The sequence below is a fragment of the Echiichthys vipera genome (genome assembly GCF_963691815.1).
Source record: "Echiichthys vipera genome assembly, chromosome: 22".
Lineage (NCBI taxonomy): Eukaryota > Metazoa > Chordata > Actinopteri > Perciformes > Trachinidae > Echiichthys > Echiichthys vipera.
This window is the reverse complement of record NC_139847.1, coordinates 21,047,572-21,059,625: the sequence shown is the minus strand read 5'-3', so window position 1 is coordinate 21,059,625 and position 12,054 is coordinate 21,047,572. Positions and strand designations below refer to the sequence as shown.

General features: G+C 41.6%; 1 protein-coding gene across 1 annotated transcript in view; it reads right to left on the bottom strand.

Moving 5' to 3' along the window:
* The window catches only part of focad (focadhesin), a 113,701-nt gene that overhangs the window by 98,373 nt on the left and 3,274 nt on the right, over nucleotides 1-12,054 (bottom strand). Inside the window, exon 2 of the mRNA XM_083937438.1 lies at nucleotides 2,881-2,952. Within this exon, the coding sequence (XP_083793564.1) occupies nucleotides 2,881-2,937 (57 nt within the window). The 5' untranslated portion in view covers nucleotides 2,938-2,952. The remainder of the gene's footprint in view (nucleotides 1-2,880; nucleotides 2,953-12,054) is intronic.

Sequence of the window (12,054 nt, the reverse complement as noted above, 5' to 3'; positions counted from 1 at the left end):
CTGCTTTAAGTTTGATTCTGAAGTTATTAAGTCACTCTGCTTTAAGTTTGATTCTGAAGTTATCAAGTCAGTCTGCTTTAAGTTTGATTCTAAAGTTATCAAGTCAGTCTGCTTTAAGTTTGATCCTGAAGTTATCAAGTCAGTCTGCTTTAAGTTTGATTCTGAAGTTATCAAGTCAGCCTGCTTTAAGTTTGATTCTGAAGTTATCAAGTCAGTCTGCCTTAAGTTTGATTCTGAAGTTATCAAGTCTGTCTGCCTTAATTTTGATTCTGAAGTTATCAAGTCAGTCTGCTTTAAGTTTGATCCTGAAGTTATCAAGTCAGTCTGCTTTAAGTTTGATTCTGAAGTTATCAAGTCAGTCTGCTTTAAGTTTGATCCTGAAGTTATCAAGTCAGTCTGCTTTAAGTTTGATTTAGAAGTTATCAATTGTCAGTAGGGGTGGAACGGATCACAAAATCTACTGTTCATATCACGGTTTTCGGTTCGGTTCGGTTGTTTTTTCTACTTCTTTTAGATTCTAAAAATACCATGTATCAGATCTGTAGCCGAAAAATTTTTAATCAGATATTCTTAAGGACATGTCTTGCAATCATGCAAAAACTGAAATAATGAGGCAGCTTGCTTAGGGATTACTGTAATAAGCTTAAATGAAAGTGAAGTGAGATTTTGAAACAGTAGGATAGAGATTGCTGCATTTATGCGTTTATATATTTAGTTGGCAAAAAGGTAAACAAGTGTTTGCCTTCTAGGTAAAAATAAAAACAATTTTACATTATCAAATCTTTTAAAAAATGAAGAAAATAGGTTTTCTTTCACTAAAATACGCACAAACAGCAATCAATGAACAGACTGAAATAGGCTACATCAGGGCTATTCAATTAATTTGAGGGGCCGGTCGACGAAAATGATCCAAAATGAGGGGCTGGAAAAACTTGAGCATCACAGTAATGGATATGTAAAACAATGCAGAAACATAGGAGTGCATATATTGTCTTTATTTTATCAATTTAAATATCAGTCATAGGCCTGCAACAAGCTTGTCAAAAAACAATCCTTAAATGAATAAACCTGTGAACCAGAGGTTTCCACTCAGTTATTGGACCTTTACTGGAGTATTTTATTTACATGCTACTTTATTCTTCTGCTCCACTACAAATCAGCGGAAATATTCTACTTTTTACTCCACAACATTTATCTGATTACTTTAGTAACTAATTACTTTACCAGGCTGACAAGCACTTATGAAACATTAGTTTATTCATCAAAAACTGGACTGACAAAAATGAACGTAACATAAACATAACTTATCTTCTTCACCTACAGATATGGCTGTAGAGTAAACACGGGCTTCACAGTGACAGAAACTAAAACTTCTCTGTCCATTCTCTGGTGAACTGACGGTTTTCTGTGACAACCTTTCTTTTTTTCAGAGTAGAAAGAGACATTGACGTGGTGATTTAACCACAGATTTAACCAGACAGAAACAATTGAGAACAAAAGAGTGGAGTTTAGCGAGCTGCTGCCAAGAGGATTTAGAAACCCACTAAGAAGAGCGCAGCGAGAGCGCAGCGAGAGCGCAGCGAGAGCGCGCGTAGTGGGAACGTGCGTAGCGGGAGCGTGCGTAGCGGGAGCGTGCGTAGCGTTGTGACCGCGTTGGCGGGACACGCAAAGTCACGCGCGAATTGTGGCACAATCGGCCTGCCATACATGCTGGGATTTGACGTAGCACTGAGATGTAGCGCTGAGATGGATATGAGAAAGGACAGTGGTCATGAAGGCTTATGCTATGTTGCACCACATAAACCGAACGGTAAACATGTGTACCGAACCGTGACATGCGTACCGAACGGGATAAACCGTTCCACCCCTAATTGTCAGTGTGGACACATCAGAATTTTGCGTTTTTTCCTGCTACAATGTTGCATCGGTGGCTGCTGGTAATGCAACCACATAGATATCTACTGTACTGGGCTATTTTCCTCATCATCACTTTTTTTAAATGTATCTTATATATTAGACGGCACAGAGGTCGGGGGCTAGACCCAAGAGATCCGGGACTATAGCCCCGAATGCTCAGATCTAACGACGCGCCTGATTGAACTTATTGAACTGAACACAAAAGGAACCATGAAAAAAAGAATGATGGTTACATTCCAAATATATTCTTAACTAAAAAAAAATCTGTCTTTAACAATGTGTTTATTGTGCAAGGTCATACCAGGAATAAAAACCCGGGAAAGGAAACTTCCCCTTTAAATGCCTGATTACAATCTGTATTCTCAATTCAATTTGTGAACCCAGTTATTTACTTCTGTTTTGAGTCTGCATTTTCAAATAGATCTGAAATTACATTATTTATTCATAAATTAATATTTTTTTAAATGACGTAATTATTGACTGTAATGTTGTTATTCTACAGCCTTTTTTGATTTGAACTATATATAGATTATTTCACTTGTTAAGTCTTTTATAATTCCTATTTTGACTTCCCATTAAAATATCAAATAAAAAATTACATTATAATTTAGCCTATTTATTGTGTACTTGAGATCAAAATGAAGGCTGACTTCAAAGATGGGTGCGGTCTGAGCATGGGTGCCAGAAGTAGGGAGTAGAAAGTACGGAAGGGGCCTTTCCCCTCCATCCCATGATGTTTTCTAGTTAATGTCTATTTTTAATGTACAATTAGTTATGAATTAATGAAATACTTTATTTCTATTCCTGTGACTCTCGTGGTCCTCCATACTGTAGGATGGAGCAACACTGAGTTAACTAAACAAGGTAACAAAAAAAAGTCCCAGGAGTTAAAATGGAAATGAGGAAAAAACCACAGGAGACGAAAAGAAATGTTTGACTCCCACATAACCATCAGTAGCTTACCTGAGCTTGTATGACAGGGCTGGGGAATTCAAATCGTATCTTCAGACTCTCCGTCATATCTGCTGCTCACACCTGAGAGCAGAAGGAAACGCTATTAGAATAAGTTAACAGGTTAAGACAGTAAACAGTGTTGGGGGCCTGGTGCTAACCTCCTGGTAAACTCAAGTATATCACATGTCAGTGGTGCTGAGGTCAGCCTTTGAAACAAAAGCTAAGTGAAGCAGCCACCTGTTGCTTCATAGCATTAATGGAGCAAACATTCCAGGGAGAAGCACTGCTTGGAGGGATTCAGGGGGCTACCCTTTGAAAGCTGATCCCTGCTGTGTGTTATCAAATGATTGGCCTGCAGCCATTGCATAATAATTTTGTATTCAATTATTCACAAGTCAGCAGTATACGACCCCACTCACTAACTCACAGGATGCTAGGAAGATAAGTGGCCCATCTCAGGTGGTCATTAGGCCTGACAATAAGCCATACAGGTGGTGAACACCAGCTGGCCTGCAGACCACAGCTGCTCACAGCACAGAGCAAGTGCACATTTCATACAAGCTATAGGTTTTGGGCTGGGTATAGAAATGCATACATTTTTTGTAAATGAGTGAAATATATCTGCTGCTAGTATCAAAAACTAATATTGAAACTGAAAGGCACTGAATATAAAGTATGGTCAGACTGAAATGAAGTTTTTCTGCAGATTCATCTTATTAAAATCATCTCTGGGGCTGTTTTCACCACATCGTCTTCTGAGCTCTGCATATTTTGGCTGTTTTTTTTAATTTATAAACATTTTTATTTTGAGTATTGCTCATGTCACAGAAACCACTGAGAGATATTTTTGTGTTCTTGATGTTATTACCAGACTGTCCGTGATGTGTCTGTTTGTTCCTTATTCAGCTGCAGATGCACTTCCACGGTTGCCTTTTAAAGGCAGTCCCAGAACCCGTCGGCGGATAATAACCTTACTTTAAGGTAATAAAATTAAGACTGCCCCCAAATAGTCGATAATGCACTGATCGACCAAAAATTCATTAGCAGACCAAAATTTCATTGGTCGACTAATCGCAGGAAAAATAAAACAACATTTGGAGCCATGTCTTGTCAAAATTAAGTGAAAATCTATGTGGCTGGCGCCTGGCCTAAAATGCTGGAGGGCTTTTAATTTGAAGGGCCAGATACAGGAAGTCGTGACACTGACTTACTGTCAGTGTTTTTTTAAGGTGGCAGCTCCCTTCACATCTCGGTTAGACAGTTAATAATTAATAGCCAATTATGTCATAACGTTAGACGAACATGACCTACCACCTTAAACATGTTAGTAACGTTAGACGAACATGACCTACCACCTTAAACATGTAAGTAACGTTAAACGAACATGACTTACCACCTTAAACATGTAAGTAACGTTAGACGAACATGACCTACCACCTTAAACATGTAAGTAATGTCAGACAAACATGACCTACCACCTTAAACATGTATGTAACAATAGACGAACATGACCTACCACCTTAAACATGTAAGTAACGTCAGATGTACATGACCTACCACCTTAAACATGTAAGTAACGTCAGACGTACATGACCTACCACCTTAAACATGTAAGTAACGTCAGATGTACATGACCTACCACCTTAAACATGTAAGTAACGTTAGACGAACATGACCTACCACCTTAAACAGGTGAAAACAGCCCCTCTGTTAGGCAGTTCAGATGGGCACAGGGGACAATAAACAGAAGTGAGGAAAGTAAACAACAATCGACTATAGTCAAGAGACTGTCAGATGGAAAACAAATATATTGTTCGTGATTGACCAGGCCCATTAATGCCATTTGGTTACCATCATTTCCGGTAATTAACACCTGGGTGTGGTTTCATGGCATTTACCTGTTCAGTTGCATCGCATTGATTCGGCTAGACAAAGAGGGTAAGTGGGGCACAGATATTTTCTGTTGAGCGGGGTTTTTTTGTTTCCATATTATTACATAATTTTGGTTCAATGAACACTTTAAAAGCATTATTTAATTTCATACAGTACGAGCAGTTAAGAGTCCACTTAGCCTCGAGTTTCAGTTATGGAGGCATAGGGAACAGATGAATGGCGTGGCGCTCCGCTTACTAGCTCACTGAAATTAGCCTTCAGTCGATTTTTCACCAACTCAACTCGACGCCAACCATGCTCTGAGAGGTGGAGACACTGAAAACGAGACCATGCCACCGAAAAAGAACGACGAAAATAAAGATGAGAAGAACAAGCAAGTGCCATCACCGAGTGCTAGCAGCAGAGACGGCTGTGGAGGCAGTTAACCAGCCGAGGATCAAAGATTTAAAGCACCCTCCAGCTTGGAAACAAATCGAACAGTCCCATACACCGGAAGCTCTGTCTAGCATTCCATTTATTAACTCTTATCACAAGCAGAAACTTATATCCCCAAATCCAATGATTAAACTTACATCAAAATCCGGGATGAAATCAGAGCGACATTCTAGAGTGTCCGCAAACTGTATGGTTCCACTCATTTTGATCCAGTTTTTCTTGGGTCATTGAGAGATGGCATTACTAGAGGCTGGTATAACAGAGGTAAATGCACATTTGGACACCTATTTGAGCACAATAATATGAAATCCTTTGAGCAACTGAGACTCTCTTTCAGGCTCCCCTCTGCACATTTCTTTAAATAATTGCAAGTCCGGGATTTTATTAGGGTACAACAAGGTGGGAAACTTATCCCCTTAGAGTAGGGGTGTCCAAACTACGGCCCACGGGCCAACTGCGTCCATTTTTTATTGGCCCGCAGCAAGTTTTAGAAATATAATTGAATATGGCCCTCACATGTAACTTGCACTGGACTGTGTTGTAATTCTTAGTTTCAACACTAGGTGGAGCGTCAGTTTTCAACAAGGCAGGTTTTCCACTTAATAAAATAAATAAAAGAAAACATTTGCCACAAGAAAAATGGGAAAACTTTCAGACACGGTGGGAAAATTAATATTTCTTCATAGAATTCAAGGGGAAATGTGTCTGTTTGATTTGCCAAGAAAGTGTTGCAGTGATGAAAGACTATAATGTGCGAAGACACTATGAAACCAAACATCAGACCTACACATCCTACACTGCTGCTGAGTGAGAAGGAAAGTTAAGCAAATGGCAGCTAGCCTGCTAGCTCAACAGCAGTATTTTCTCCGTGCTAACAAAACACAAGAAACTGCCACAATAGCAAGTTATAAGGTAACTCAGCTCATAGCGAGGCACGGGAAACCTTTCTCAGTCGGTGACTTCATAAAACAGTGCCTCACCACAGTCGCAGAAACAGTGTGCTCAGAAAAGATGCAGGAATTCAACAACGTGAGCATGTCCAGAAACACAGTTGTGCGGCGAATCGAAGATCTGTCTGCTAATTTAAAACATCAAGTGTCACATAAAGCTTGTGCTTTTGACTTTTACTCAATTGCATGTGATGAGAGCACAGATGCTACAGACACCGCACAGCTGCTGATTTTTCTGCGAGGAGTAGACGATAACTTTTGGGTTACGGAGGAGCTGCTTGATCTTGAGTCTAAAGGGCACAACAACGAGAAAGGACATGTTTGAAGCGGTGTCAGATAAAATTGACAAGATGGATCTTAAATGGGACAAGCTGTGTGGAGTTACAACGGATGGGGCTCCGGCTATGACAGGCGAGCGCAAAGGAATGGCCTCTATGGTGTGCGCCAGGGTGCGAGAGAGTGGAGGTGAGGCTGCTAAAATGCACTGTATCATCCACCAAGAAGCCCTCTGTGCCAAGACAGTCCAGCTTGGCGATGTGATGAATACAGTTGTTAAAACGGTGAACATAATTCAAGCACGAGGGCTCTATAACAGAGAACTTCAAGCTTACCTATCTGATGTCGATGCTGAATACGGGGACGTACTTTATCATTGTGATGCACGCTGGCTTAGCTGCGGCTCCGTGCTGCAGCGGTTTTATTCTTTGAGATCGGAAATTGATCAGATTTTGAAAGAGAAGGACAAACCTCTCCGTGAACTGAGTGACCCTCTGTGGTTGGCAGACCTGGCATTACTAGTTGATCTTACTGGTCATCTCAACACACTGAACAAGAGCCTGCAAGGCAAAGACCAGCTTGTGCCACAGCTGTATGCACACATGAAAGCATTCTGCACGAAGCTCCGTCTCTTTGAGTCACAACTGCACAACTTCAATGTTGCGCACTTCCCCACGCTGTCCGAAATCAAGTGTGGTTTTCCAAAGAGCAACCTCTCTGCTAAAAAGGAGAAATATGTGTCTGTGGTCACATCTCTTAAGACAGAACTCAGTCAGCGTTTCCAAGATTTCTTTATCATTGAGAAAGAAATCAAGCTGTTCTCGACTCCCCTCCTGAAGGATGCAGAAAAAGTGGAAGAGAGTCTCCAATTGGATCGAAATGCAGTGTGATGATTCTCTGAAGAATCAACATAAGCTGAAAGTAAAGCAAAAGTAGCCCTCCCCCTTGTGTCAGCTTTGCCAACGGAATGTTTTGAAAATTAGGTTTTTCCTTTGCATTTTCAAAACTCTGCCACAAGTAACATCCTATAACTTAAAAGAGACTAAATAGAGAAAATGCAGACAATAACAGTGAATAACTGATCAGCAAGTTTGTGTTGTATTTGTTTTTATTAATTATTAGTAGAATACGCTGATGTTGTAGGAGATGGCTGCCTCTCCAGTAGCTCTCCGTTTTTTAGCTCTTTTACCCTGTTTTGACCTCTTTCTTTCTACTTTTTTTACTCTTCTTGTGAAGAGATTGTGTGTTTTATATATATCCTACGTATATTTCTAACTTTAAAATGCAACAAAGAGCCAGTTTTCTAGATTACTCAAGAGAGGAACTGCTGGCTCTACGCAAAGGGACGAGCAGGGATACGACAACCCGTCCCGCCAGAGCGGAGGTGGAGACCCAGGGGCTGCAAGGCCAGGGCGAAGCTGAAGGCAGAGCGAGCGGAGAATCGGAGGCGCTACAAGCCATCGATTCCCTCCATAATCATAGGGAATGTGAACTCGCTGCCGAAAAAGATCAACGAGCTGAACAACCAGCGGTCTACCTAGGAGCAGCTTGTTCATCTTTACGGAGACATAGCTTAACGACCTCGTACCGGATGCTAACCTGGACCGGCCGGGATTCACTGCTGTGAGAGCCGACAGAGGCACAGAAGCGAGCGGAAAAAGCAAAGGTGGGGGCCCCTCATGAATGTGAAAAAACGCTGGTGTAACCCAGGACATATCTCCGTAAAGAAAGTCTCATGTTGCCAGGACCTCAAGCTGCTAGCTGTTAGTTTGTGGCCATATTATCTACAGAGGGAGTTCAGTTACGTGATCACCATCTGTGTTTACATCCCTCCGAAAGCGGATGCAGCCACTACCTGTGACAAGATCCACTCACTGCAAGGCTGCAGACACAGCACCCTGAGGCATTTATGATCATCTCTGGGGACTTTAATCATGCAACTTTGGACGTTACTTTGGCTGTTTTTCACCAGGTTGTATACTGTCCCACCAGAAACAACAGGACCATTGATCTCCTGTATGCTAATGTAAGGGATGCAGACAGAGCGACTCCCCTCCCCCCACTGGGGAAGTCAGATCACAACTTGGTTCACCTACAGCCACTGTATACCCCCCTGGTCAAAAAACAGCCGGTGACAACTCGCACCATCAGGAGGTGGTCCCCTGAGATGGAAAGTGCCCTGAGAGACTGTTACAACACCACAGTCTGGAATGTGCTGATCAACCCACACGTGAGGACATAGAGGGGATGACTCATTGTCTGACGGAGTACCTGAACTTCGTGGTCTCCCCTGTCAAGACCGTCCTCTGTTACCCTAATAACAAGCCATAGGTAACGCGGGAAGTTAAGGCTGTCGTCCACAACAAGAAGAAGGCTGCCTTCAGGAGCAGGGACAGGGAGGCCATGAAGGCAGCACAGCAGTAGTGAAGTTAGGGGAGGGAAGCTAAGGATAGCTACAGGAGAAAGGTGGAGCAGAAGCTGAGGGAGAACAACATGAGGGAGGTCTGGGAAGGTGTGAGGACCATCATAGGTCACAACACAAACATCCGAGCACAGGGGGGACAATGGAGAGGGCGAACAAGCTGAATTACTTCTTCAACAGGTTTAATGTGGCTGGACAATAAACTGAACTGGACAACACACACCAGCCACCTGTACAGGAAGACACAAAGCAGGTTGTACTTCCTGAGGAGACTGCGGTCCTTCAACATCTGCAGCAAACGGCTGTGGATGTTTTACCAGTCTGTGGTCACCAGTGGCCTCCTCTACACTGTGGTGTGCTGGGGGGCAGCATATCCAAGAAGGACACCTCCAGACTGGATAAACTGATCAGGCAGGCCGGCTCTGTGGTCGGCATGAAACTAGACTCGCTGGTGACAGTGGCAGAGAGGACGACACTGGACAGCCTGTTCAAATGAAGGCTGCTCCTGCCCAAGTGTAGGACCAACAGGCTCAAGAACTCCTTTGTCCCTCAGGCCATCATCCTCTACAACTCCTCACTCAGGGGGAGGAGGAAATAAAGAGGACAGAAGGGAAGTAGTGGGAGTCACTCACTGTGCAATTAATAATCTACAAATTTTATTTGATCTGTATTCTTACATCTACCTCATATATATTTGACTAAGAGTTTATTGCTTACTGTTTATTGTTTTTATATACCTTCTGTATTTATTTATCTAAGAGTATATTGGTTATCCTATACTATATTTTTTATACCTCCCCTTGTGTTTTTGTAAGCTGCTGGAAACTCAATTTCCACATGGCTACTTAATATTCACTTTGATGGGTGATGTGATCATGATGCCTGCAGGCAATGTAGACCAACCTAATGTGTCTATGATGCACCAATGTTGCAAGAAATGCAACATGTAAAATAAATTTAACAAATTGCAAGTTAAGTTCACACCTGGACATTATTTGTACATTACTGCTGATGCGTCTAGGCTAAGAATCGATTGATATGGATTTTTAAGGGTCGGTGGCGATTTTTTTCCATCAGCTTTAGCCGATACGGACTGCCGATTTTCTTGAGCCGATACTAATTTTGCTCCCTCAATTTGCGTCTTAAAATTACACGATGATAGCATTTGTTAAAAGTCCCTTTTTTAAAAAAAAAGGAACATTTATAGAACTGAAAAAGGCGTCTCGAGCAACACGGAGCTGCCTGTGTATCCTGTCTGTAAATATTGCCGGGGAAAAACGGCGAACGCATTAGCCTGCATTGGCCGATGCCGGTACACATAAAAAAACTAAAATATCAGCCTATCACTACTCTGGACATGGCTGGACCTGCTGAAACTTTTAGCTGGTACTATAGATCTCATGTTGATCTTCTTAATACCCTGAAAACATCAGGAAACTGCTACTTGCCCATTATGTTGTACAGACATTTGTAGTTAATTAAGGTAAAACATGGTGTTTATGCTGCATTTTGTTGAACATTAACTTAATTTGTATCATGCGTCAGGCACGGCTTTCTTGTCCTAAAAACAGCCTAATTAAGCCTCAAAGTTGATCTCACACATAGGAGATAGTATCTCCTGCATACAAGTATTCTTTTCAAAGTGAGGAAGCCTGTTTTCCTTATTTACTAGTCTGGGTCACCGGATGTACAGCTCTGGGCTAACGCTTGACATGTGGTGCGTGAGAGAGCACCAGGTGTCAGCAAACCCTTCCACTATCTATTTTGACTTATCGCAGCCCAAGAATACGAATAAACCAGAGGTGTTTTTTCCCTATCCCAGAATGATAAGCTGGTGTAGCCAGACCATACTCCACAGCACTGGAGATCTGCAGATCTGTCTCATCGGCTGATTTCTTCCATTTTTTGTTTGTTCGGTTAATAAAATGGAAGAAAAAAGTCAAAATAGTTCAAAGTACATGGTGAAAGAGGGCCATAACTATTTCCAAGAGCCCATGTTAACATGTTGAATTTGCTTGTTTTGCCCAACAAAAAGTCCTACACCCAAAGAAACTCAGTTCACCATCAGAAGAGAGTGAGACAACCAGCTAATATTCACATTGAAGCAGCTCGAACCAGAGTCTAGAGGAACTTTTTTTCAAAAAAGATTTGGGTTAACTGGCAACTAATTCAATCAACTAATTGACCAATCATTTCAGTAATTCATCTAGTAAAAGTGACACTGCAAACTGTTTTAGATTGTGGTAGCAAACCTGCTGAATGTATTTTCTTACTTATAAACCATGTGCAAAGATGGCTTATTGCACACCTTCATCAAAACATTGACAAACCACCAGCGGTCATACATTTAGCTGGACACCTTTGACGTCAAACTTCTTTGATAATCAATAAGTCACTTAAGTCACTGATGAAGGAAAAATGCTCCCAGCGGCTCCAATGTGAGGATTTCAATTCTCTCAGTTTTATATCATGACAAATGTAAAATTAATGATGAATAAAAAAAGGAAATAACATGAAATAGGTCTATGTAAAAATAATTTGAAATATCAATAATTTCATTTAAGAAAACAGCACAAAAAAGGTTTTAGTCATAAATGGGGACATTGTAAGCTATTTTCTGTTAACGTCTGTAAACTGATATATTGGTTTAACATGACTGTAACACAGGGAATACGAGCCTCATGTAGCCTAACCCCCACAACCCCCTCCCCAAACACAGACACCCTACCCAACCCCTCTGCTGTTATCCAAGTGATAAGCCAGCCGGCTCTGCTGTACTGTCCACCACCCTGCTCCTGCACGCTCTACACCGGCTCCCACTGCCATTCAGCTTCATGGCCACATAAACAGGTAAGTCAGCAGCACCTGCTACTCTACAACTACACTCCAAACTGACACCACACTGTCAGGTGCTCATTTATTTATTTATGTCTGTGGACAACATGGCTCCTAATCATAAAATAGCTCATGTCACTACTTGCAGCAGAATTGATCATCATAGTCTCCCTGAGTTTGAGGAGTTTGACGAGGATGTCAGTGGTAGAAATCTACTTTTCAGTTAGACTTATCACCTCACATATCACTTATCGACAGCTATTCTTTAGACGTAGCTGGCTTCTTCTCTAATTTAAAGACTTTCAATGGTTCATCTAAACCTAAAAAAAGTTTGGAAACCAAAGTGTTCCATGGGGTTCTACAGCTTATGCA